The sequence below is a fragment of the Cladophialophora bantiana genome, assembly GCF_000835475.1.
Source record: "Cladophialophora bantiana CBS 173.52 unplaced genomic scaffold supercont1.3, whole genome shotgun sequence".
Lineage (NCBI taxonomy): Eukaryota > Fungi > Ascomycota > Eurotiomycetes > Chaetothyriales > Herpotrichiellaceae > Cladophialophora > Cladophialophora bantiana.
In genome coordinates this window covers 720321-743698 of record NW_015971577.1, presented here as the reverse complement: position 1 = coordinate 743698, position 23378 = coordinate 720321, and the positions used below count along the sequence as shown (strand labels likewise).

At 47.5% G+C, this 23378-nt stretch overlaps 11 protein-coding genes across 11 annotated transcripts; 5 read left to right on the top strand and 6 right to left on the bottom strand.

Moving 5' to 3' along the window:
- Positions 1 to 509: 509 nt before the first annotated feature.
- Positions 510 to 1520, top strand: Z519_02174 (uncharacterized protein; the record flags this gene model as incomplete). The annotated part of the gene is made up of 5 exons (XM_016759931.1): positions 510 to 518; positions 580 to 755; positions 837 to 1197; positions 1254 to 1310; positions 1362 to 1520. 5 exons carry the CDS (start codon positions 510 to 512, stop codon positions 1518 to 1520), a joined length of 762 nt encoding a protein of 253 aa, XP_016623452.1.
- Positions 1521 to 1895: 375 nt separating this feature from the next.
- On the bottom strand, positions 1896 to 3744 carry Z519_02173 (uncharacterized protein; the record flags this gene model as incomplete). Its single annotated transcript, XM_016759930.1, has 6 exons — positions 1896 to 2426; positions 2473 to 2832; positions 2892 to 3086; positions 3137 to 3409; positions 3465 to 3486; positions 3542 to 3744. 6 exons carry the CDS (start codon positions 3742 to 3744, stop codon positions 1896 to 1898), a joined length of 1584 nt encoding a protein of 527 aa, XP_016623451.1.
- A 542-nt stretch (positions 3745 to 4286) lies between these two features.
- Z519_02172 (uncharacterized protein) lies at positions 4287 to 6512 on the top strand (the record flags this gene model as incomplete). Its single annotated transcript, XM_016759929.1, has 6 exons — positions 4287 to 4411; positions 4480 to 4654; positions 4754 to 5120; positions 5178 to 5402; positions 5463 to 5545; positions 5607 to 6512. 6 exons carry the CDS (start codon positions 4287 to 4289, stop codon positions 6510 to 6512), a joined length of 1881 nt encoding a protein of 626 aa, XP_016623450.1.
- A 336-nt stretch (positions 6513 to 6848) lies between these two features.
- On the bottom strand, positions 6849 to 8707 carry Z519_02171 (uncharacterized protein; the record flags this gene model as incomplete). The annotated part of the gene is made up of 6 exons (XM_016759928.1): positions 6849 to 7154; positions 7219 to 7953; positions 8018 to 8055; positions 8116 to 8183; positions 8250 to 8557; positions 8603 to 8707. The coding sequence occupies 6 exons, from the start codon at positions 8705 to 8707 to the stop codon at positions 6849 to 6851; spliced, it is 1560 nt and encodes a 519-aa protein (XP_016623449.1).
- Positions 8708 to 9964: 1257 nt separating this feature from the next.
- Positions 9965 to 11386, bottom strand: Z519_02170 (uncharacterized protein; the record flags this gene model as incomplete). Its single annotated transcript, XM_016759927.1, has 4 exons — positions 9965 to 10066; positions 10170 to 10483; positions 10549 to 10872; positions 10963 to 11386. The coding sequence occupies 4 exons, from the start codon at positions 11384 to 11386 to the stop codon at positions 9965 to 9967; spliced, it is 1164 nt and encodes a 387-aa protein (XP_016623448.1).
- Positions 11387 to 12079: 693 nt separating this feature from the next.
- Z519_02169 (uncharacterized protein) lies at positions 12080 to 13301 on the top strand (the record flags this gene model as incomplete). Its single annotated transcript, XM_016759926.1, has 3 exons — positions 12080 to 12248; positions 12383 to 13197; positions 13251 to 13301. The coding sequence occupies 3 exons, from the start codon at positions 12080 to 12082 to the stop codon at positions 13299 to 13301; spliced, it is 1035 nt and encodes a 344-aa protein (XP_016623447.1).
- A 1071-nt stretch (positions 13302 to 14372) lies between these two features.
- Z519_02168 (uncharacterized protein) lies at positions 14373 to 16086 on the bottom strand (the record flags this gene model as incomplete). The annotated part of the gene is made up of 7 exons (XM_016759925.1): positions 14373 to 14486; positions 14558 to 14620; positions 14759 to 14889; positions 14952 to 15056; positions 15174 to 15527; positions 15629 to 15746; positions 15856 to 16086. The coding sequence occupies 7 exons, from the start codon at positions 16084 to 16086 to the stop codon at positions 14373 to 14375; spliced, it is 1116 nt and encodes a 371-aa protein (XP_016623446.1).
- A 642-nt stretch (positions 16087 to 16728) lies between these two features.
- Z519_02167 (uncharacterized protein) lies at positions 16729 to 17359 on the top strand (the record flags this gene model as incomplete). Its single annotated transcript, XM_016759924.1, has 2 exons — positions 16729 to 16824; positions 16946 to 17359. 2 exons carry the CDS (start codon positions 16729 to 16731, stop codon positions 17357 to 17359), a joined length of 510 nt encoding a protein of 169 aa, XP_016623445.1.
- A 635-nt stretch (positions 17360 to 17994) lies between these two features.
- On the top strand, positions 17995 to 18315 carry Z519_02166 (uncharacterized protein; the record flags this gene model as incomplete). Its single annotated transcript, XM_016759923.1, has 1 exon — positions 17995 to 18315. One exon carries the CDS (start codon positions 17995 to 17997, stop codon positions 18313 to 18315), a length of 321 nt encoding a protein of 106 aa, XP_016623444.1.
- A 2703-nt stretch (positions 18316 to 21018) lies between these two features.
- Z519_02165 (uncharacterized protein) lies at positions 21019 to 22098 on the bottom strand (the record flags this gene model as incomplete). The annotated part of the gene is made up of 5 exons (XM_016759922.1): positions 21019 to 21165; positions 21272 to 21390; positions 21447 to 21550; positions 21619 to 22023; positions 22073 to 22098. 5 exons carry the CDS (start codon positions 22096 to 22098, stop codon positions 21019 to 21021), a joined length of 801 nt encoding a protein of 266 aa, XP_016623443.1.
- Positions 22099 to 22406: 308 nt separating this feature from the next.
- Z519_02164 (uncharacterized protein) lies at positions 22407 to 23363 on the bottom strand (the record flags this gene model as incomplete). The annotated part of the gene is made up of 2 exons (XM_016759921.1): positions 22407 to 23203; positions 23297 to 23363. 2 exons carry the CDS (start codon positions 23361 to 23363, stop codon positions 22407 to 22409), a joined length of 864 nt encoding a protein of 287 aa, XP_016623442.1.
- Between the last annotated feature and the right edge of the window lie 15 nt (positions 23364 to 23378).

Genomic DNA, 23378 nt, shown 5'->3' with positions numbered 1-23378 from the left:
GACGTTGTCAATGATAAAGTGGGGTAGGTTTCTAATGAAAAGTTGGGATTAAACAAACAGTATCAGCGTCCTTATTTTCGAATGGGACTAGACTCCCTGATAAGGACATCCTCACGGACTTTGGACGGCTGGCAAAACTTCGTATTATTACTGTGAGAGGAGACCGTCGTATTGCGAATGGAGATCGAACGGATTTGAGCGTATGTTCGACAATTGCCTCCACTTTTGTTGCCACAATTCAAGGGTAACATCCCCATCTCTAATAGATGTGCCTGAAATCCTCTGGACAATCAAAAATGGGGGGCCAAGTCCAACTGCTTACAAACAGAGTGAAGAGACTCGAAGACGACATTCATTCGACTAGTGGAGACAAAGGATGGCTGGATAGATCTAACCAGGGGTTTCACGCTGTGAAAGAGTTATACTTTCGACATGCACATGACGCCTAGAGTAGTTGATCTTACTGTCCTTCGAACGCGCACGGAAAAATAAAATAAACGGCGTTGAAAATGAGCCGGGTAGGTCACCCTTTCTCCCTGGTCGAGGTCGATTCCGGCGATAGCTAATTTCGCCCTCTAGTTTTCACTCAGGGGCCGAACAGCGCTCATTACTGGGGGAGCACGAGGCTGTGGTCTTTCGTTTGCCCAGGGCCTTGCGGAGGCCGGGGCAGATGTAGCCATCTTCGACGTCATAGATCCTATCGAAGACTTCTTCGAGATCGGGAAGACATACAATGTCAAGACCAAACACTATCGGTATGTTAAATTTCGGATCATTCTTTTCGCCAAAACTCCTCTAAGTGCTCCTAGGTGAATGAGACTGATGTACAGCGGTAGGGTGAATGTCAGCAATATGAAAAGTCTATTACAAGGCTTTGAGGCGTTCGAGGCCGATTTCAGCGGAAAACTCGACATATGTGTCCCATGTGCAGGGATTAACAAACATATCGCTTTCCTCGACACCTCTTACGAAGAGCATCAGAAACTACTCAGCGTCAATACGATGGGCGTGTTCCATACCGCTCAATTGGGCGCAAAGCTGATGATTAAGAATGGTACTAAGTGTGGTAGTATTATTCTTGTGGCCAGCATTGCTAGTTACATGGCAATCAGAAGCCAAATGAGCTCTGCATATTGTGGTACCAAAGGAGCCGTGAGAGCCATGTGTCCGGCTATTGCCGCTGAGTTGGTTCCTTATGTGTGCATTCTCCTCTCTTAGTGTACTAGTCATGTGTCGCTAACCTCTCTACAAAGGGTATCAGAGTGAATTCAATATCTCCAGGCTACGTGAGAACAGAAATGACTGCGTCAGTAAGACATGGGCTCAATCTTGAACAATGCATCACACTAATTGTTTTCTAGTTTCCACATCTCTTGGAATCCTGGAAAGATGAGATCATGAACCGGAGGGTAGCGGAGCCCGATGATATTAGAGGAGCATGCGTCTTTCTAGCGAGTGATGCAAGTCTATACATGACTGGACAAGATGTATGCGTCGACGGTGGTGTTACAAAGTGGTGACTAAACCGTAGCCTTCATCGCCTGGATCTGTTAAAAGTACATCGAGTCGGATCAACGCTTAAACAGTCCTCCAGTGGTAATTCTATAGAATAGAAGTTTCTCTTGTCTTACCAAAACGCTCCTTAAATAGATGTCAATCCTTCTTGAATAGGCCTTGTAAACGTCGCAAACGAGGCCGTTCTGACTATCCCTGTCCACCCGTAATTTTATCCTAGCTAGACTTGACTGTCTATCGCCTCGGCACCATCAATAACCAGTCGCATTTCCAGACCTCCTAACCTAGCCTAGCAATTGGTCGCTATTCGTTGCCGACGTTACTTAGTCCAGGGGGATTCCAACACGTTGCCATCTGTCAATCTTCAGTGAATATCATTTTTATGCCTTGAGGAGCTTTTGTATGACGGCTGCTGCCCCAAGGACTTTCTCCTCTTCAAATCTGCGTCCGACTATTTGAAGTCCTACTGGATGCCCCTGCATGGTAACTGGGTCGTAAAGCTTCCAATTCCATGCGTCGTAGTCATTGCGAGGCTCGTAGCCCTCCGTGTGGATATTGTCCGTTTCTTCCACAGTTCCAGCAGGAAATGAAAGTGCTGTATAATCAAGGAAGTTCCAAACCTTGGTATATCCGACCCAGCGGCACGTTCGGTGGGGAACTGCTGTGTGAGGCATGGTGGGCATCAGAATTATGTCGACATTACACCCTGATACAGAGCCTTTTGCGTGATTCCATTTGTCGTTGTATGCCTTTTGGGCCTTGATCTTTCGATTATTCAGCTGCCAGTATTCATATACCGATATTGCTTTGCCCCGGTTGATCAAAGCCTCAACATGGGGGATAAAAGGCTCTCCCCCAGCCTGAACTTCTCTCCGGATATCTTCGCCTCCATCGGCGGTGTAAAATAAATCCTTCTTCAACGTTAGAGAGTAGCGCCCTCGAAAGGATAACTCTTACCATAATCTCGATGCATTCGCGATGCCCTGAATTATCCCACGGAACGATTTCGTGACCCGAGCGCTTCAATCTTGCTATCATTTGGTTGAGTACGCGTTCTATTGGTGGATGAACCTTCACCACTCCATCATCCGCTAGCACTCCTATAGTCAGAGGTCGCGACTGGATCTCATCGTAGATCTCTCGTCTCCATGGAATAGGAGCCACTTTGGGATCTGCTACCCAAGGCTTCTGCTCAATCACATGTTGCATAACTGTTGTGAGTGAAGACAGGCTTCTCGTCATTGGACCCACAGCGGAAGGAACATGTTCCTGCCCCTCTGTTGATACAGGGACTCCTTGATACGGTAGTCGAGAACTCTTTTCCGAAGCCACTGTTAGAGTCCGCGGCAGAGACAACATATCGACTTCGTTCTTACTGTCGGTTTGAGCCCCCATAGCCCGTTCATATGACTGGGTATCCGAATAGATCCTCCAATGTCAGTACCCCACCCAATCATTGAGCCGTGAAGCGCTAGTAACACACCCTCACCACCAGTTGAGCCACCAGGGGTGTATTTAGGATTCCTTGGATTCGTGGTCAGGCCCCAAATTGGGTTCTCAGTTTCACACCACTAGAAGAGGTCAGGGAAGATCTCGGTTGGAAATAGACAGGGTTCAATACCATGATGCTTTGTGGGAGGTTTGTCTTTGCCAATATCACCGCGCCCAAGTCCTTGAGAATCTGGACCAGAACCGCATCTTCTGTAGCCGGCTTGAATGCTCTGGATACATACCCAATGGTTGAATCGGCGCCTTTCACATTAAATTGGTCCTTTAGTGTTATAGGAACTCCGTGTAAGGGTCCTATTAGCTTTCCATGTTGCTGATAATATTGGTCTAGCCTGTCGGCTTCCTTTATCGCCTCGTCAAAAAAAACTTCTGTCAGGCAGTTTGTCTATTGCGCTTAATTAATCTGGTTGTCTTTGAGTGTCTAAGTTTCAGCAGCTGACCTGTTGATGCACCTCTGCCGCCCTAAGTCATTATCAGCCAGGACGCGGATATTCTCATCGGGGTTTCGCTAGGATACCTTCTGATATAAGTTTGAATGACATCGCGAGCACAAAGGTTCCCATTCGTGAGCGCCCTTTGCAAGACCTCAACTCTGTCGATTTCAAGGATAAATCCAGTAGTACCCTCGTCACCTTTGTCGTGGCCCAAGAAGGTCTCGATAACCTTGGATCTGGTCTCGCGCTTCTCTCGTACGATCTCTGTCCATACCCTGGGTATCATCTTGTCCTGCTGCTCACGACGCGACAGTTACAATGCCTATCCCAAGCCTTCCAGTCTATTATCTTCTAACACTCTCTCACATGAGCAACAAACACATCATTTGCCCTTATCGCCGATGTTCCGATAATTGTGGGAACTTCGTACCATCGCACAAGGTTGGGCGAATAATCGAGTTGCTCGCAAGTGGGCATGTCTGTCTTATCGGGTTCTCTCGACATCTCAACATCTCTTTCCCAATGATCTTTATCGTTTCTTTGGCAAGAGTGGGGGACTGCAAACCATTGCCATATGCAGAATGAACGTTTCCTGCAAGCATCAGCCCGTTAATTTACCTCCAAGACCTCCTTTACACCCCCACTAAAGTCTCAAACACTGGTCTATGCGCGATACGCTGCGTAAACTTATGCAGTAGGGTCTTGAGGAGAGCGTTCTATCCATTAACTAGGCTCCTCTTCCAGGGGCCCATTAAACCTGCTGTTCCGACAAGTCTTAGGAGACGGAAGTTGCTGATGAAGCGTACACGATCACAAACATCACCGACTATGTCTCCTAGTGCAGATAATGAAGGCTTCGAGGTCGGCATGAGCGGATGCGATGATAGTAGCCGCGATAACATCGTTGAAAACGTGGTCATTGTCGGCGCCGGCCCTGCAGGATTGACACTGGGGTAAGAGATCGAGACATTTTCACCTTCTCAGAACAAGTACACTTCCAGCTATCTAATCTACTGAGCAGATCAAATCTCGCTCGGTATGGCATCAGGTCAAAAATCATAGATGATAGGGATGATAAAACTTCGACGGGACGAGCAGATGGCCTTCAACCAAAAACGATAGAGACTTTTCGCCAATTTAGGCTGGCAGATCCCCTTCTTCAAAAAGGCGTCAAGATTTACGATATGTGTTTCTGGGTACGTGTGTCTCTCTTTCCAATCCAAAAGATTCAACCGGAGCACATGGGGGCTTTTAATTGCAACGACACATCTGGACACTAACTATTTCTCCCCAAGAGTTCTACATCTACTACGGCCTTGCACAGGACCAGGAGAGAAGTCCACTACCCTGACCAAGTGGATGTCAAGGACCCTTTCATCCTTCTTGTTCATCAAGGCATGGTGGAAGACATTTTCATTGAAGATATGAAGGAGCGAGGGATTGAAGTCACCAGGAGTTCACCATTTATCCGGTACAAGACCAAAGACCAGCCAGATTCCCCCATAGAAGCCATTTGCGAAAATAAGAAGACAGCGTCCAATTACTCAATCAAGACTACGTATCTGGTCGGTTGCGATGGCGCCCACTCAAATGTCCGAAAGGGTATTCCTAGCGCGCAAATGGTAGGGGAGAGTAGGAATTCCAAGTGGGGAGTTATTGATGGTTTGTATTTCCAACCGTGGACAAGTATTTTCCTCGGAGAAACTGATAGTCTTATAGGTGTGATTGAAACCGATTTCCCGGACCTTTGGAGCAAGGTTGTCATTCACTCCGAAACCGCAGGAACCGTCCTATGCATTCCTCGGGAGAGGAACATGACCAGATTGTATATTGAGCTAGATCGCTCGTTGACAGATAGTGTACCAGCTCAAGCTACGCAGGAACACATGATGAAGAAAGCGCAAGAGATCATGTTCCCTTTTTCCGTCACTTGGACTAGTATTGGTAAGTCCCTTTGATTATATCATTGTCCGGAGCATGCGTGCTGACTCTTTGCAACCTTAGAATGGTTTAGTGTGTACAACGTCGGTCAACGGGTAGCTAGCACCTTCACAGACGAGAGCGAGCGAGTGTTCATTGCAGGAGACGTGAGCTTTTCCCCATCAGCGATGAAGTGGTAAAATGAGTTATGAATTGACCTGATTGTAGGCTGCGCATACGCATTCTCCAAAAGCCGCTCAAGGCATGAACACGTCAATGCACGACGCATTCAATCTTTCATGGAAGCTTAATCTCGCAGTCCGCGGCCTCTCAAAACCGAGCCTTATCTCCACGTACCAACACGAGAGACGGAAGATCGCCCAAGACCTGATCGACTTCGACTTCGAACACGCGGCCGCCTTTGTTGGTGGTGACTCCAAGGCTCTCGCCGAGAACTTCGCAACAAATATCGGCTTTATTTCTGGTGTAGGGGCCAAATATGCCCCAAACATCCTTAACGTCCCTGAAGAACATCCCAGAGGGGCATTGCGGGCGGGTCAATTGGTGCCACCCGCCCAAGTCACCCGCTACATCGATGCAAACCCGGTCGATATTCAGCTCGATATTCCCATGTTGGGCCAATTCAGATTATATTTCTTCGTGTCAGACATTCACTTGTCTGCACACTTTCTCTCTGCAGTTTGCTCCCATATCTCATCCACAGATTCGGTGCTGGGACGCTCTACGTTGACGGCGGCAAAGTCCTACGCGGCTCTCCATCTCCCACCCGTTGAGGCCGACCAATTCATCCAGCCGAGCCGCTATACCGCAGCTTCCCAGCTATTCAGTTTTGCCACCGTGACGGAGATGGAGAAGTCACGCGTTGAGATTGCACACCTGCCATCCCTGCTGCAGAAGAGCCGGTGGACATTCTATCTCGATGATCTGAGAGACTCGAAGAGTGGCCTAACATGCACGGAGAAATGGCTGGGCAGTGTCGCTGGCAATCAAGTTGCTGTTGTGAATGTCAGGCCTGATGGGTATGTTGGGAGTATAGGGAGATTTGATTGTGGCGAGGCTGTGACCGCTTGCCACTGGTTAGATGCGTATTATGAAGGTTTTTTGAAAGGATAGATAAACTGGAATAGATGTGGCATGGGTGAAGTACAAGGCATGATTTTGGTGTGCACGAAATTTAGAATAATATTGATTGTTCTGCCTTCACTAGGTATCTGCTGAGACATATAGATTTATTAAGACATGGAGGACAAGATTATATATTTCAAATCTGGAGATGCAAGTCCCGTAGTTACATGATTCGAAAATATTCACCAGTTCCTTCCCTACATAACATGAACTTCCACGGCATGTCCTTCTACCCAGAAACCAGCTTCATGAAATGTCTCTCCAAGTCCTTTTCACATCCATAAGGTCTTAACATAACCTTTCAGACGACAGTGTTCTTTTCCACTACTTCTCATCGACTATTATTGTAGTGGTCATATTCTCCTCGGTAGGGTTGATATCTTGAATGAGTGCTTCCACGGCTTTTCTATCACCGTTCAACAGATCTTTGAGATCGGGCACATCGGAGTGCTTGACCCCATCGAACTTGACATCGATCTCCTCCAATGTCAGGCCATATGTTTCAACCCAGAAGTAAATAATGAAGGCAAGCATCAAAATGTCGACGGCAGCGTTGAGAATGTAGAACTTCCATCCCATTGCGTCCATTGCGAAGGGGAAGACCATGGTGACGAAGACACCTCCAACTCGCTAGACGGAGCTAATTAGAAAAGGCATTCTTTCACAAGATTTCTGTTCCTTGTTCGTGACTTACATTGCAAAATGTGTAAAGACCCATGCCGGTGGATCGGATGCGATAGGAGAGAACCTCGGGGGGATATGTGGAGATCAAGGCGTTGATGCCCAACCCATAGGCAGCGTTGTAAAGGAACATCATAGCAATGGCACCGTAGGTTCCAGACGTATTGGTCGAGCTGCCATACAGGGCGACGAGACCGGCAAAGATGAAAAAAGTGATGATCTGCCCAACCATGGACAGCGAAGCTTGTAACTTGCGACGCATCCGGCCCAGCAACCAGGCGCCGGTGATAGAGTTGAGCCAAGTCCAAATCTGCAGAATGATATTGACTTGAAGCTGGGAGGTTACATCAGTAATGCCTGCCAAGGTGAGCATGTCGCCAAAATAATATGTGATGATCAAAGTGCCTGGGAACATCACGATGATGCTAAAGGTCGTGGCGAGCATTAATCGTTTGCGGTTCGACGGGTACAAGTATGCATCTTTCAGAGACAGTTGGTTCCCCTCAGTCTTTTCCCAGGCAACAGTGTCGGTGATTTCGCGATAGTGAAGGATAACAACCGGGTGGTTTTTGTCGCCTTGTGCATTCACGATCGCCAGTGCTTCGAGTGCCTCTTCGTGCCTGTCCTTGCCAATGAGCCAACGAGGCGATTCCGGCACAAAAAGCAGGAGGATGACACAAAGCAAGGCCCAGAAGACTTGAATCAAACTAGGGCCTCGCCATGCCCAAGTAGAATCGATTTGTTCAGTCTGTGTGGAAGAAATAGGTCACGTCAGTTGTCAAGATTGGTTTTGTAAAACAGAGATTACCTACTCGCCAGCCAATTGCGGAAGCGATAATGGTTCCTACCGCTGAAAATTGGAAAATGTAAAGTAAGCACCGTTCTCCGCATATTCGATGGATCACCTTACCCCAATTGCTCAAATACAAGCCCAATGCTACGGCTCGCCACTTTTCTGGTGCAGTTTCCGCAATATAGCTGTCATCCAGTCGATCAAAAAACTGGTTTCCGAAAGAGAGTTCAGTGATCAAAGATGGTACTTACGTCGGGACAGAGACTGCTCCAATTCCCAGTCCAACGCCAATGATGAAGCGTCCAATGATAAACATGGCAATGTTCTGTGCGGCGGTCTGGATGATAGCACCGATAATGGTAAAAATGCAGCTAAGGACAATAGCCTTCTTCCTTCCAAGGAAGTCGCCCAAGAACCCGGCTGGGAACGAAGCCACGGCTCCACCAATGTATGAGATGGCTGTGTTCAGAGACTTGGTAGCCGTGTTCAAAGTAAAGTAGCTGGTATAGGCGGGCATGACGTTCAATGCCCCCATGAGGGAACTATCGTAACCGAGGAGCTTTGGCCCGTCAGATGGCTTTTTGGTGCAATGCAAAGCACTCACCAGAGAGTCTGCTATCGAAACCGAGATGATTAAAGCAGTCACTGCCACAGTCGACTGAGGAATTAGCTTTGAATGAAACCGCCTGGGATGGTTTATGGGAGGCATGTTGAGGTTTGTGGTTTGATGATTCGTGCACTATTCGCCCCGTTCCGAAATGACACCCAAATGTTGCGGATTGAGTGACGGGCACCATACGATACATATAATCTTTATTTTGACTTGACCCCTGTACTCTCTCCATCACTATGATCATCTACGATAACAAGCCTCACAAAGCAAGCAAGACATCACGTAGCGTAGAGCATATCAGGAACTACGCGGAGTGTCTTTCTCCCCACTTCTATAATGTAAGAGATAAACACTGCCTACAACGGTATCGAAGAGGACAGATCTTCTCGTTTATGGGCGGTATATACTTCTCCTTAGTTGATTGCTTTTCAAACAAGATAGGGGTCTCTACAATTGATAGGAAGAACCAATAAACAGAATTCCAATTCAAGGGACCCTTGATATTTGGGTTGATACAAATAATCAAGAGGCTAGTTTAAAAAAAACGGTGAATAAGAGGTACGATGACTATACCATTATCTCAAAAGTGGAGAGACGAATAGTTATCATGATCGTCTCTGCAGCTGTGGCCCCCCGGTCCGGCTAACTACACCGCCATCCAGTGATCTGTTCAATCCGATAGAGGCGAAAACCCTCAAGTTATAACAAGTACAGCTTTGAGCCAAGTAGGATATGCCCCCTATGAATGGGGCCCTGGCCTGGATCTAGCTCCTAGACAACAAAGATAAGCAGCGTACTATAAAACGTTTCCTTGTCTCTTTTTCTTAGTAAGGTCTTTCAGCCTTAGGAGCTTAATTATCTTACACATTCCGTTCTATCCTGTATTATGCCTGAAAACGTGTCGTATCTATCTATTATTCCCCTATTATGAGGCTGTACAGCACCCAGGAGACTGACATAGAACCGGTGTGCTTCAGACTAAATCAAGTCCGTGTACTCTCTAAGTGAAATAGGCATCTTTGCATGTCTCTCTGTAATTTAATTTATTGGGCAAACCAGCCCCTCCTCCCCCCTACCGCACTAGATGGTAGTGTGACAGGAACGAAAGGATTGCTTTCGACTCTTTAGAAAAGGCTTCGAAGATTTTGAGACAAGGAATTGACAAATGATGATATCCTCCGCTCATCCTCTGCCTGTAGCTCACAACATGTTTGGTCTGTTGATCGGAGAATACAACACAAAATAGAGAGTACTGGAGATCATTGGAGCAGGCGCCTTATTCGGCGTATACGAGTTTTGACTAATCTATCTAGATCTAGCTAAGAACCCCTCAAAACATTCTGACTTCAAATTTTAGGCCGTGGCCTCAACGACATTATTGTTCTTCACCCACTTTTTGTACTTTGGCACTTCATTGGTGTGGCGATGGTAGATGACTTTCATGGACTTGTACATCTGCGTCACGAGCGAGTTAGCCTCTGCCTGATGTAGGCCTTTACTTTTCAAGCCTGTTGAACCATTGGGAAGCTGGTCGGAAACCGAAATAAAGTACACTCACCTCTCCAGCAGTAGTCGACGGGTGATCGGAAACAGGATCTCCGTTCTTCAATGCACGCTGGACCAGTTCTGGGATTGGTTCGACGACCGCTTCGAAATTCATGGAGAAGAAGAACGGTACCGAGATCCTCTCGACACCCGACCAATTAAGGACCCGGTGTCCAGTCGACACGAGGATGTCGTTGGTGTAAGCCTGAAGTTGGTCGCCGACGTTAACGATAAACATGCCGCGATAAGGTGGAGCCTCGATCCAGTCACCGTTCTTGTTCAAAACCTGCAGGGCTGGCACTTGGCCGGGGGAGAGAATAGTTAGGACTATTTTGAAAGTTAGTTAGATAGAAACTGAACATATGAAACTGGTCTCTAAGGAAACGACATACATTCAACATCTGTGTGAGGGCGAATGCCATAGTCGAATGAGTGGGAAGGCTGTGGGGGATAGCGGACCAAGGCCGCTGTACAACCAGGATGGGTCATCAAGGGATCAAAGAAGGCCTCTGAGAGACCGACTGCAAGAGCCAAATTGCGAGTAAGCTTTCGAGCGAGATCTCTCAAGGTTCTGTAATACGTAGAAAGATGCTCTTCGAATCCAGGCAGTTTTGAAGGCCAGCGGTTCTCGCCATTCATGTGAGGGCAAAGATACTTTTCGTCTGGGTCATCGTTGAGCTTGGAGTCGTGGCCCCATTCCCAATGTTCGTTCCGATCTAACAATACCAAAAGCCATTAGCTCTGATCAACTTATCTCTGTATCGAAGGAACTGGAAGAGAGAAGGGGGGATGGAATCATTACGTACTTCCTCGACCATCCTTGTCCAATCGACCTGAGCTTTCAGGTGGAGTATATCCACGGAGATTATGGGAGTTAGTCACAAAAAATTCCATCTTGTCATCTAGAGGCATTTGAAAGAACTTCTCAGCCCAGTCGAAGACACCGTCGACCATTTCCTGCGGCACACCGTGGTTCTTGATGTAGAAGAAGCCAATCCGGGTGCACGCATCTAGCAATTTGACGGCAACGGCCTTCCTGACTTGGAGGTCATCACTGAAAATGCCACCGATGTCGATGATAGGGATGGCGTCAAAGTCCCCCTTGATACCAGGAACCTCCTTCGATCTGTCCAACAGTCCAAATTTGCCTCCGGGTTTATTATAGTTCTCCCATACCGTATCGGCCTCAGGGAGTTTTTGGAATGCAGGCAAGATCGTTCCTTGTGCCATAGCTAATGATCTGGATCTTTGTGATACCGATCGTTGTCATCTGACACGTATTAATAATCAAATTGAGAAACCCCTTCTACAGGGGTATGGAGTAGCAGTTTCCTTGTCGCTTGAGATATTTCTTTTTTTTTGGAGTCAAACTGGGGAACGATGTTTTATATGGTACAAGATTGTGTTCAGAACGAGGCACTTCACTGATTCGCTACAGGTGAGTAGTCCCTGTCCAAGCCTAGAGCGGATGATTTCGCGTTCTGGATCACTTGGCGCACCCATGTATTAATGCCAAGGTTGGGGGAGCTATTACCTGTTGATCAGGCAGACGAGAAATGTTCACCTACGAGTGAACTTTGGAAAGCACTTACCCTGTTATCAGCCATATCCACGCGGTGTTTCTTTATGGCCTTATCAGTATGTTATTATATTGGAATCCTTCAGGGAAGTCTCTGAATCGTCTTCTTGGAAGATTGTATTAGTTGGGGTGCATAGACAGAGAACGATGACGAATCCTCCTGTGAGATCGTATCTATTCAAGATTCCCCCACTCTCTTGCTCACTGTCTGTGTTCATATACCTTATCTTGATGTATAGGTAATACATGGGGTTATAGTTTACAGTATTGCAATAGTACTTCACACGATATCAGTTGAGCTACTTGTGGTCCGCACCTCACGTTCCGCGTCTGCTTTCCTGAACATGGCGTTACCACTCAGTACTGGAGGATGGATCGTCGCTGCTCCAGGGACATGGGACGGCTTGGAGTGGAAAGATTCAATTCCTTTGCCTGTCTTGGGCAAGGCTGACGTGCTTGTCAAGTTCCATGCCGCGTCTCTGAACTATAGAGACCTCGCAATTTGCAAGGCACGTATATTTGTCGACTTTAAGACGTCCTACCTTTAACGTCGTGTATAGGGACTCTACAAGTTTGGTACGTTCCTCAAAGAAGAGTCTACAACAGGAGAAACCAAGCACGCTCTAAAATATTTACTTTATCTATAGGCGCCAAACCCGGAGTTGTGCTTGGAAGCGATGGAGCCGGAGAAGTTCTTGCGGTAGGGATTGAAGTTCGGCGTTTTCAAAAGGGGGACAAAGCAGTGGCAGTGATGATCCAAAAGTTCTACGCCGGCTCTCTCGATTCCAAAGTCGTTCAGTCAGATCTTGGTGGCGGCGAAGACGGAACGATACGCCAATATGGCATATTCCACGAGGAGGGTTTGGTGCACATCCCATCGAATCTCGACTACTACGAGGCAAGCACGCTACCATGCGCCGCCATGACTGCTTGGAACGGACTGTACGGTTTAAAGCCTCTGGTTGCCGGTGATACTGTTCTCGTTCAAGGAACCGGAGGCGTGTCAATCTTTGCATTGCAGTTTGCCATAGCAGCGGGAGCAATCGTTATCGCGACGACAAGCTCCAGCGATAAAGCAGCGGTTTTAAAGAGCCTAGGAGCACATCATATCATTAACTATACCCAGGACCCCAACTGGGGCGAGACGGCAAAGTCGTTGACATTTGACAAAGAAGGTGTGAATCACGTGATTGAAGTGGGCGGGCCCATGACGATGGCACAGAGTTTGAGGGCGATCCGAAGAGACGGCCAAATATCTGTAATCGGATATTTAGGAGACACTTCTAATTTCTCAGAGCCGACTTTCATTGATACTCTGAATCATCAGTGTATAGTTAGGGGTGTCGTCGTCGGCAGCAGGCTCCAGTTCGTCGAGATGAACAGATGCATCGAAGTGAACAATATCAAGCCTTTGATAGACAAGAGGAAGTTCAAACTTCAAGATCTCAAAGAGGCCGTTCGGGTATGTGCCGCTGTATTGCATCGTTCAAAGACTCGTCCACTAACGTGCGCAAGTATATGTGGGATCGGAAGCATATTGGCAAGGTGGTTGTTACAATTGATTGAAATTGCCTAAGACTGAAGGCACATTGCAAGTGTACTATAAGATTGAGGTTGGGGGTTAGAGGGTGAACTATTCCTTTGGCGGTCTTTATCAATATCATTCAACACCGGACTTGCTAAAGTTGAATTGCCTGTGCTTCTAATGTAACAGATCACTGCAGGGTTCGGCGTGCACGTGCAACAACGCACAGAGGCCTGTCTAGCAGGTCGGGAATCGAGAACGCTTTTCTGGTTGACACTGACAGGGCAACACCACCACCAACACCACCTAGAGAGACAGCGGCTAGGGCAACGAGCGCCTAGCACGGCGGTAGCATTGAAGAGATAGGACAGGACTGATAAAACACTCAGGAATAGGCAGACGGCATCAAAAGCATGGAATTCTGATACTCTCTCTAATCAATTGTAAAGAATGGCACTCTGCCAGCACTGTAGGTTGACATATGACTAGACAACTCTCCCCCCTGCTACCACTCCACCAACCTAGCACAGCACAGCCACTTTGCCTTGTTACAATAGAAGTAGGAGAATATTTGCCATTCCTGTTTGCAACTGACTTATAGACTTGATGTATCGCCTTTTGCTATCACGGCTACCGCTTTGAATCACTTTAAAATAATACATTCCAGATTACTGGGTACTCGAGCGGGAACTAAACTTTGAGACAGAACGAGTATCAGGATTGCGAGATCGCCACTGTGTGACAAATATCAATTATCAGGCCACCAGCGCACAGAGTAACACGCACAGACCAAGTGATATCATGAACTTTCAATCAAGACAGTATCGTTAAGGATGACGCAGCCAGGAAACGTCCAGGAAGGGCCTACTAGACGTAGACAAAATGTCTTTATAAACAGGAAAGAACTCGCTGAAAGGGACAGAGGGGCAGACATCATGGAAAATAGATCAATGCTCTCCACCAATTTGACAGTTCTCAGTCTCACAGAAACCCTACTCTCTGAAATATAAATGCCCGTCACATAGCCAATAGCCACTACATGCCTAGACCCCTTCCTTCACTTTGCCTTGTTTTCACCCCCCTTCCATCTCCTCCAGTTTAAACGTAATAATTCAAGCCACAAGAATTTCCGGCTCCTCTACGTCGGGCGCAACCTTGATCGCGCCGTTCTGCGACCAAGCCATCTCCCGATTCGGGTAGCTCTCGCGCAGTCTTTGCAAAATATACTATATAATTCATACCAAACATTTAGAGACTTAGATGAAAAATTGTTGGTTCAACTGGCGGGTTAGCTTACCTCTCCAGCCTGCACAGCCGGCCACTTTTGAGGATTTTTCTCACTGCAGCATGTTGGGAGGGCCTAGTACGACATGAATGTGAGTGTGAAAATCTGAAAATAAGGGAGATGAACTGGGGAACCGTTCACTTCCAGAAGTGGCAGGAACAGTAGGGGACAATGTAAAGGAGAGGAATGACAAGAGAGGATTGGGGCACATACCTCCACTATAGTTTTGTAGTTGACACCAAAGAAACACGGGATTGAGTAGCGGTCTGTCTTGTTCTCGTTGATGACGCGATGTACGGTTGACACAAAGACGTCGTTAGTCCAGCGAGCCATGAGATCGCAAACTATACGACAAGGAAATCGAGGGATTAACATTGCACCTCAGCATGATGACAATACTACTTACTGTTCACCACAAAGGTACCTGGGATTGGAGGCGCTTGGATCCATTCCCCGTTGCGGTTGAGGACTTGTAATGCATTGTGCTCATCTTGAGCAAGGATGGTCAGGACTTTTATAACCCGGAAAGTTCAGTTTAATTAGTTAAAATCTTAACACAAGATAGAGGATAAAGGGAGAAAAGTGAGGGAAGGCTGACAGCGAAAGTTGATGTATGGCAAAAACTCACCGTCATAATCAGTATGTGCGCCAATCCCAACGTGATCCTCCTTCGGCTTGTGATCCTGTGGCGGATAAAGCAGTACCCGAAGCATGAGCCCCGGGACGGTAAACTTGTCATCAAAGAAGTCTTCGGGCATGTTCAATGCGAGCGCGAATAAGCGGACCAGAGTACGTCCGATTCTCAGGATCTCTCGTTGGTACGCCTCGAGTGGTTTTCTGAAGTCATCTTCTGCGATCCCGCCCGGCCAGACGGAGGGCCAAATCTCGCCTGATGCTAACATCTCTTGGACCTTCTCCCGAGGGTGGTCTAGGTAGTCTGCTGAAGCTTGGTAGTTGATATCGAAGCATTCGTGTAGATCTCCTATATTCCATTTGTCAGCCCATGAGACGTGAAATGGTGGTGACAAATGCAAAGCCAACATAATCAACAGCTCAATGGGGCTAGATTAGCTTATTCCCTACCTTTCTTTGTTGCGTCTGGGTTCTCATCATACATGCCCGTGTAACCGAAAAAGGCCGGGTTCTTGTTAATGTGATTTTCCATCTTAGTCTCGAATGGTAACTCAAAGTACTTCTTGGCCTAATATTTGCGGACCAGTAAGTTATTGTTCATTTAGAATTTAGTCCCATTTCCAAGTCAGGTAGAGAGGTAGGGAACCGCATAATAACAAAAAAGTGGGGATACAGACGGCAGCAAATGCTCCTTTTCTGATCTCATCAGGCATTGTCGTGTTCTTGATATAGAAAAACCCGATCCTTGTGCAGGCGTCGCACAATTGTTCGGCGACTTTGAGCCGATCTTGAAGGTTTGGACTTGATGCATACTTCAAGTCTATCATGGGTAGTTCGGAGAAGTCGCCAGCTCTGGCGTTAGGGCTGACGACCTCTCGATATCCGTTTCCAGTAAATACTGCAGGCATTGTCTCTTATTCTATTGAGACGAGGCGCGAATTCAATTTCGGGAATGAACGGGAAGAAATAAATGTATCGAAATTTGATCGAAGGTGTAGGAGTGATTCTTCTCTACAAGTTTAAGAGATTCTCTATACAAAGACTTGCAGATACAGCTTGTCAGTCCCCCACTCTTGTATACTTTTGGATGAAGTCCAAGATAGGCGATCGTTGTTTTGATTCAAAGATATAGTCTGGCGACTCAGAGCTACCAGAGCACAACCAGGCGTCACCAATTACGTACACACCGGTTCGAGGTCAAAGTCCAGATAGATAAGCCGATAATTCAGAGGAAACCTATATGATACCTAGGTGAGTGGAAGGGTAGGGAGAAAACAAAAAAGCTGAGACTCCGCTGATGCTCGACCACTTTCCCCCACTTCATCTTCAATATGACCGAAGAGCCCGATGGGCCGAACATCTTCTAATGGGAGCCAAGAAGAATGCTATCGAAGATCTGTCAGGACAAAATTCGCTGGTTCGATGGTCATTGTTCCCATCCAAACTCCTTTGCTAGTAGTTCTACACATTTCAAAACTTTTAGCAGTCCGACAGAGATTTAAAGAAACGAATCCAACAGGCTTCAGGCCAGTGAAGGAAGTCTTCGAGTTATGGAAAGTTCACCCAATCATCCGGCCCATATCTCGGGTGGATGTCTTTGTGGAGCAATCAGATATCACGTGACTCTCGATGAATGGCCACCGAATGTGAGTGGCAATGCCTACTCTTCGGCCCTGGTGTTTCTTGCTTCTTCCCTCCGATTTAAAGGGCCATTATTGACCTGTACTACGTTTTGCAAGGTAGACTTCAAGCTGCCAGTGTACGCAGTGCCGCAAGTGGACTGGTGCTCTGATGACACATATTCTACCGCTCCCCGACTTTGCATTTACGTGGACTCCCTCCGATAGGCCGACCTATCGTGAATACAACAGTTCTCCTGGCTGCTACCGCGGATTCTGCAACGTGTGCGGCGGCAATCTTACCTGGCGGGGTGATTCGTATGGCGGCCGTCAGCTCATCATCTTGAGCCTCGGAAGTGTCGATCCGGCCTGGCTATTGAGCACAGCAAAAAGTAATTTTGGAACTGTCCTCTGCTCTCCCCGCGGGGGAAACTATTTCTGGGAGAACGCAATTTTAGGAGTCACTGATCGACCTATGGCCGGTGAGAAACTGCTCGGATCGGGCGATGACAGTGCCTTGGAAACTGCCAAGTACGATGATAAGACTCCTATACTTGCCTAGACCTTGATAATTTGGATATGCCATTAGGAGGGGATTCTAAGCCACTTGAGGCTAATATTTTATCTAGTCTACTAGTGAACTAGGGCGAGGCTACTAGCCATAGGCATCAACTCGTACGGCGGTGGGCATAGCCTCTTCCCAACACGCACACTCAACCCAAGGAAGTCCTCTCTGTTGGTAACTTGATTGATTGTCAATTCTATGAAGGATAGTCCCCGAGGACTATATAAGAAGAACCCTAGTCTAGGGTCGGCGCCCCAGCCAATCATAACGCTATCCACCACTTCAAACTTCTCCCATTACACTAGTAGTATGTAGGAGATATGAGACCCTGCAACACGGCATAGAAACTCGGGTTGGGATGCCGAGCTGCGCACCCAACCGGCCAGGCCCCTAAAGTCTCGTCCGACTCCGTCCTTTTATGGTTCCTTAACCATAGTCTCGGCGTAGATCGACTATATAAATCTTAATCTATAGACTTCGATTTTCTCCCGATCCCTTCTCTTGCTCACTGAACAAGATGGTAAGCAGCGACCAGCAATAAGATTTTATCTTTCAACAGTTACGGCTCATTGCATTCTCTGTTCCTCCTTCTGCCAAATCAACCCTCTCGATGGTAAAAGAGGCAAACAGCCATGCCACCCTCCAACGTCACCGTTCTGTATCCAACTCCAGATCTGGAGTTTGATCTGGAATACTATCTCAATAAGCACATGCCGGTGGTGATGGAGAAGTGGGCGCCCTATGGCACGAAAGACTGGAAGGTCGTCAAGTTCACCGAGTCGCCCGACGGAACCCAATCGTACAGTGTCGGCGCCATCATGACATTTGAGAGCCAGGAACACTTGAAAAAGGCCTTGGCTGGCAAGGAAGTCGAGGCCATCTTTGGCGACATTACCAATTTTAGTAACAAATACGCTCTTTTCCTAATGAGCAACATCGTTGAACAAAGTTGAAAGACGAAAGGGGTACACATTGAGCTTCTTTTTCACCAACGCAATCTGTCCACACATCAACCCTGCCGATACGACATATACATTGCGGGCATATAATGGCCTAGGTCTTCCTTGGGATTTATTTAGAATAGCTGAATTTGACTTGGAAACTAGGTCAGATATACAACCAAAGTCGTGCCGACTCCTTCGAGGGCATTTTAGCTCAGTTAAATATTAATTGATCAAGAATACTCACGTCGTCCGCGTTTCTGTTCTCAGTATAATTTGCCTCAGTTGGAATGGTGCCGTGTCCGTCTGATCATCCCGCGTCCCTTGTCATTTTTCGATCTCGCAATAATGTCGTCTTTGTTATTAGAGAAGAAGAGTTGAGTATCCGACGAGGGCGTTTAATAGCGGCACGATAGTGAGCGAGATTTTTTACTGTTATCTATCTGCTGGTGGGCTTCCAAAAGCTGCGGCACTATTTGAGTTCCAACATTAAGTCCCTTATCAAATGCCACATATCTCATTTGACATGTTGAAAGTGGCCTCCATTGGCCCGGCTACGCAAGGTTTTGTTCCCAAAACCACGTTCCTGCAGGATTGAGTGATTCCCCCACTTTCGAAATTACTTGCTTACGATCCGAGTAGGAATTATATTTCATTGTGCGGTCTATTATTTAGTATAAAAAAATTTATATCACTTGGTGCCAGGGACCTTGAGCCCATCAAGTTAGTAAGGGCGTGGCGGAAGTTCAGGATCCAGCTAACCAATTTTCAGATCCAGTTAAGAAATGGCATATTCTCAATCGTGGCTTAAAATGAGTCACTATCCCTTTCCTTTCTAATTTCCCTGTTTCGTTATGTCCTCGATACGGCTGCCGCTGACCATGTTTGTCGAGAGTAACAGGTTGAGAAAACTTTAGGATGTCGCACACCACTTTCGGGCTCGCCAGATGAGATCGATCCGTGTTCAATATGCCGGCCTCGTCAAGCCTCTGAGACCGCGGTAACCCAAGCCATCTCCTTCCGTGGTTTCGCAGGACGGCAATGTCGAAGGCGTCAGCTATCGAATCTACACTCCAACTGACGCCGTCACGACAGGTCACTTGCCGATGGGACTCTACGCGCATGGTGGCAGCTTAGTTGACCGGTAACATTGACGCAGAGGATCTGATGTGTCGACTCATCGCAGAGCTAGCATCATCCGTTATTATCAGCGTTGAGTATCGTCTCGGGCCCGAATATCGGATCCCTGCATAGTTACAAGACACGTTGAAGGTACTGCATTGGGTGAGTTCCTTGAATTCCCTCCCCTCTCATACTCTTTGTTTCTGAGGAGTCAATGTGATATAAGTTCAATCTTCTTCCTCCTAACTATGTTGCCAAATAAGCCCACAGCAATGTGGAACTGTTCTGCGGAAATGCCAACAAACTTTACACCATTGGAATATCTGCAGGAGGTGGGTTAGCGCTTGAAGCAGCGAGCCATACTGTGGCCAACCAAAAAAACACGCGATTTTGTCCGTGGCGCCGCAGCTGCCGTTCCATTTACCTCTCATTGGGGTTCAATTCCGTCGAAGTATCGCTCTATTTACAAGTCTTGCGACGGAAACAGGGTCGACATCCCCGTCATGGAGACTGCATTGAAAAAGGCCGGGTTGCCGACACGCCGCGACCACCTTCCCGGCTTGCCTCATGTGTTTTGGGTCTTTCCCGGTGTGCCAGAGGCGTCAAATAGTTTTTCTATAAACTTGTTGATGGTGTGAAATGGTTAATCTCACAGATGTAGACTAGATCATAGAAGGGCGCAGGTTGGGGATTACGTCTGTTGCCCTGGAATTTAGGAGAAACTCGATCTGGAGAAGAATATTTAAACGTCGATCGGCGTCGATATATGTTACGGAGGCCTAGAACGGCGCTCTGGAACAAGTATATTGTAACAAGGCAAAGTGGCTGTGCTGTGCTGTGCCGTGCAGGGCTGGTAGAGTGGTAGCAGGGGGGGAGAAGCTGTCTAGTCACATGTCAAACCAAAATGGGCTGGCAAGGGGAGTGCGGAACAGTTTACAGTGCTGACAGAGTGCCATTCTTTACAATTGATTAGAGAGAGTATCAGTATTCCATGCTTTTGATGCCGTCTACCTATTCCTGAGTGTTTCATCGGCCCGTTCCTACTTCTCAATGTCGTCGTCGTGCTAGGCGCTCGTTGCCTTAGCTGCTGCCTCTCTGGGGGTGGTGTTGGTGGTAGTGTTGCCCTGTCAGTGTCAACCAGAAAAGCGTTCTCGATTCCCGATCTGCTGGACAGGTCTCTGTGCGTTGTTGCACTTGCACGCCGAACCCTAAGTGTTCCGTTACAATATAACTAAGTGGCCCGGTATTCTGCCATGGAGTGCTAGAATTGTTACTCTTTTTGGTTAAACGCCAGGGGGTGTGGGCCATTCTCTGACAACATAACTATGTCGATCAATGTAATATCCATCTAGAGCTGAGGTCATAGCTTTCAACAGTATAGTTATCACTTCGGCCTCAGGCTCGGAACTTAAAAGTTTAGGCAGGTAAGACCATGTCACCAAAACATGATGCGAGTTACACCTTTCGTAGGGTTCCAATGATATACATTATCTGATCGTTGTTGTGTGGCGTAAAAAATTGTCATCTGTACCTCCCTAAACTACATAGTCCTAGACGGAGAGTTAATTGATTGCTCTAGATCCGACCATGTTTCTAGCCCGAGGTAAATCCTCCATCGATACAATAAGCGATCCCAGTAGTGTAGCTAGACCGATCGCTGGCGAGAAAGGACACCGAGTACGCAATCTCCTCGACCGTACCTAATCGCTTCATTGGAGTCTGTTGGATGACCGGACCGAGCTAACGCTTGAGAATTAGCTGGATATTCTTTGTCGAATAAACGTGGTTGGAGAATAATTATTGAAGAAAGGACGGGGTAGATGTATCGGGATGTAGCATGGCTCACAGCATCCCAAGTTGCAGCGTCAACAAGATTGCTACGGCAAAAGCCAGGGCAAACGGCAATGACTCTAATCCCTGCTTCTGCGTAGTCGATCGCGTCTGTTCGTGTCAATCCGATTACTCCTATTTAATAAGCTGTCAGTGCTGGCTGTTGTGTATTTCTCTTTAGGGAAGCCGACCATGTTTCGCCATATTATAAGGACTTGACAGAGGCATGCCAACAGTACCGAGCATAGAGGAAATATTAATGATCACGCCTCTGGTGTGATGGGCTGGCTGAGTGCTGCAAAAGTGGAGGTGAATCGTTAGACAAAATCTCTGTCTTGTAGTTGGGACTTTTCCTAAACCTACTTCAGTGGTCTGAGATCTTGCTTCATGAGCTGACATAGCTGCGCCCGCTCACAGAGCCACAGGCCACGCAAGTCCACTCCTAGCACTGTGTCAAGGCTTGTGGTGGTTTGGGAGTCGGTCTTGCTAAACGGGCCGGCGATCCCTGCAGCATTCACACAACAGTCCAAGCGGCCAAATTGCTGCACGGTCGCATCGATGGAGACTCGAACCTCCGAATCCTCGGTGATGTTGACTGGTACACTAATGACTTCAGCATCAGGATATTTGGACTTAATGTTCTCGGCTGTGGCCTTTAGATTTGATTCATTCACATCCACAATGCACATCTTCCGAAATCCATCGGCGAAGAGTTGTAATGCTATCGCACGACCAATTCCACTGCCAGCGCCGGACACCCAGGCAACACTGCTTCGTGGTCAGCTAGAGACGTTGGCCATAGGGTATAATCAAATACGACCATTGTGACGGATGGAGAGACATGTTGCTCTGGAGCCTTGACTTGTCCTTCAATGAAGTAATATGGCCGTTTGTGGAAGGGAGAAAGGGCAGAACTCAACCCATTTCAAATTATAGGAGTTTATCCCAATACAAGTAGCAAACTCTCCCCCACTCCAGACTAGCTGGCGAACTCTCTTGCCCCTCCTTAAAATTGAAAATGATCCGCCTACTTGCTGGGATGTATAGTTCTCAATGTGTTACACAGGGGGTAACGCAACCGAAAGCAAGATTCCATTTAATTTTCCTTTCTAAACCAAGCACACATATTAAATTTGGTCTTTCGTTTCTTTTCACCAAGATTCTGTTTCACTGAAGAATCTCTGGCCTCTCATGAGACTATCCCATGGTCCAGGACCTAACCACTGAGGACCTAGACGATTCAATCCTTCTTCTATCTCCCAACCTCTCCCGCCTTCGACGTATACAGCCTTGCCATTGTTTTCCGCATCTACAGCCAGTGCACCATAAATTTGTGCAATATCTTCCGGGGAATTCACCGCAAAGCCGCCAGCCCTCCACTTGTCAAGGAATTGCGAAACCATTCCCGTCTCCGTCGTCCAAGGACAGATACTGTTCACTCGAATGCCAAGCGTAGTGAGTGCATACGGAGCCAGCGCTCGCATTAGGCCTATTACAGCGTGTTTGGTCGCGCCGTACACGTACAGCCCTGGGGTGAAGGTGAACCCAGCGACGCTGCTCATTAAGAGGAGGCATTTGTCATCGCCCGGCTTCGCCCCTTGGCGGAGGTAGACCGATGCAATACGGGCAAAATAAATCACCGCCTTGACATTGACGTCGACGATATTGAGCGCTGGCTCCTCGTCGACGGATTGCAGATCGATCGACGGGTCAAAAATGTTGCCTGGCTCAATCAAGCCGGCATTACTGATGGCAATATCAACACGGCCGTACGTCTTGAAGGCGAGGCGGAAGAGATTTGAAAGAGATGAGTAAGATGTCACGTCGGTGCTAACATGTTGAACATTCTCGACGTCGGTAGAGGCAGGTGTTATGTCGCCCGAGATGACCTTCGCCCCGTGTTTGGCAAAGAACGCGACTGTCGCTGCCCCTATGCCGCTACTTCCACCTGAGATCTGGACATTAGCTAGTCCCAACGGGTTCGTTATGAGTTAGGGCAGTCGGACATAACGAAAACGAGAGAGAAAATGCCAAGTCTCACCTGTGATCACCATAACTTGATCCTTCAGCCTGGGAAATTTCGTTGGGTCGGGAATGAATCGAGCCATTTACATTCGTATTTT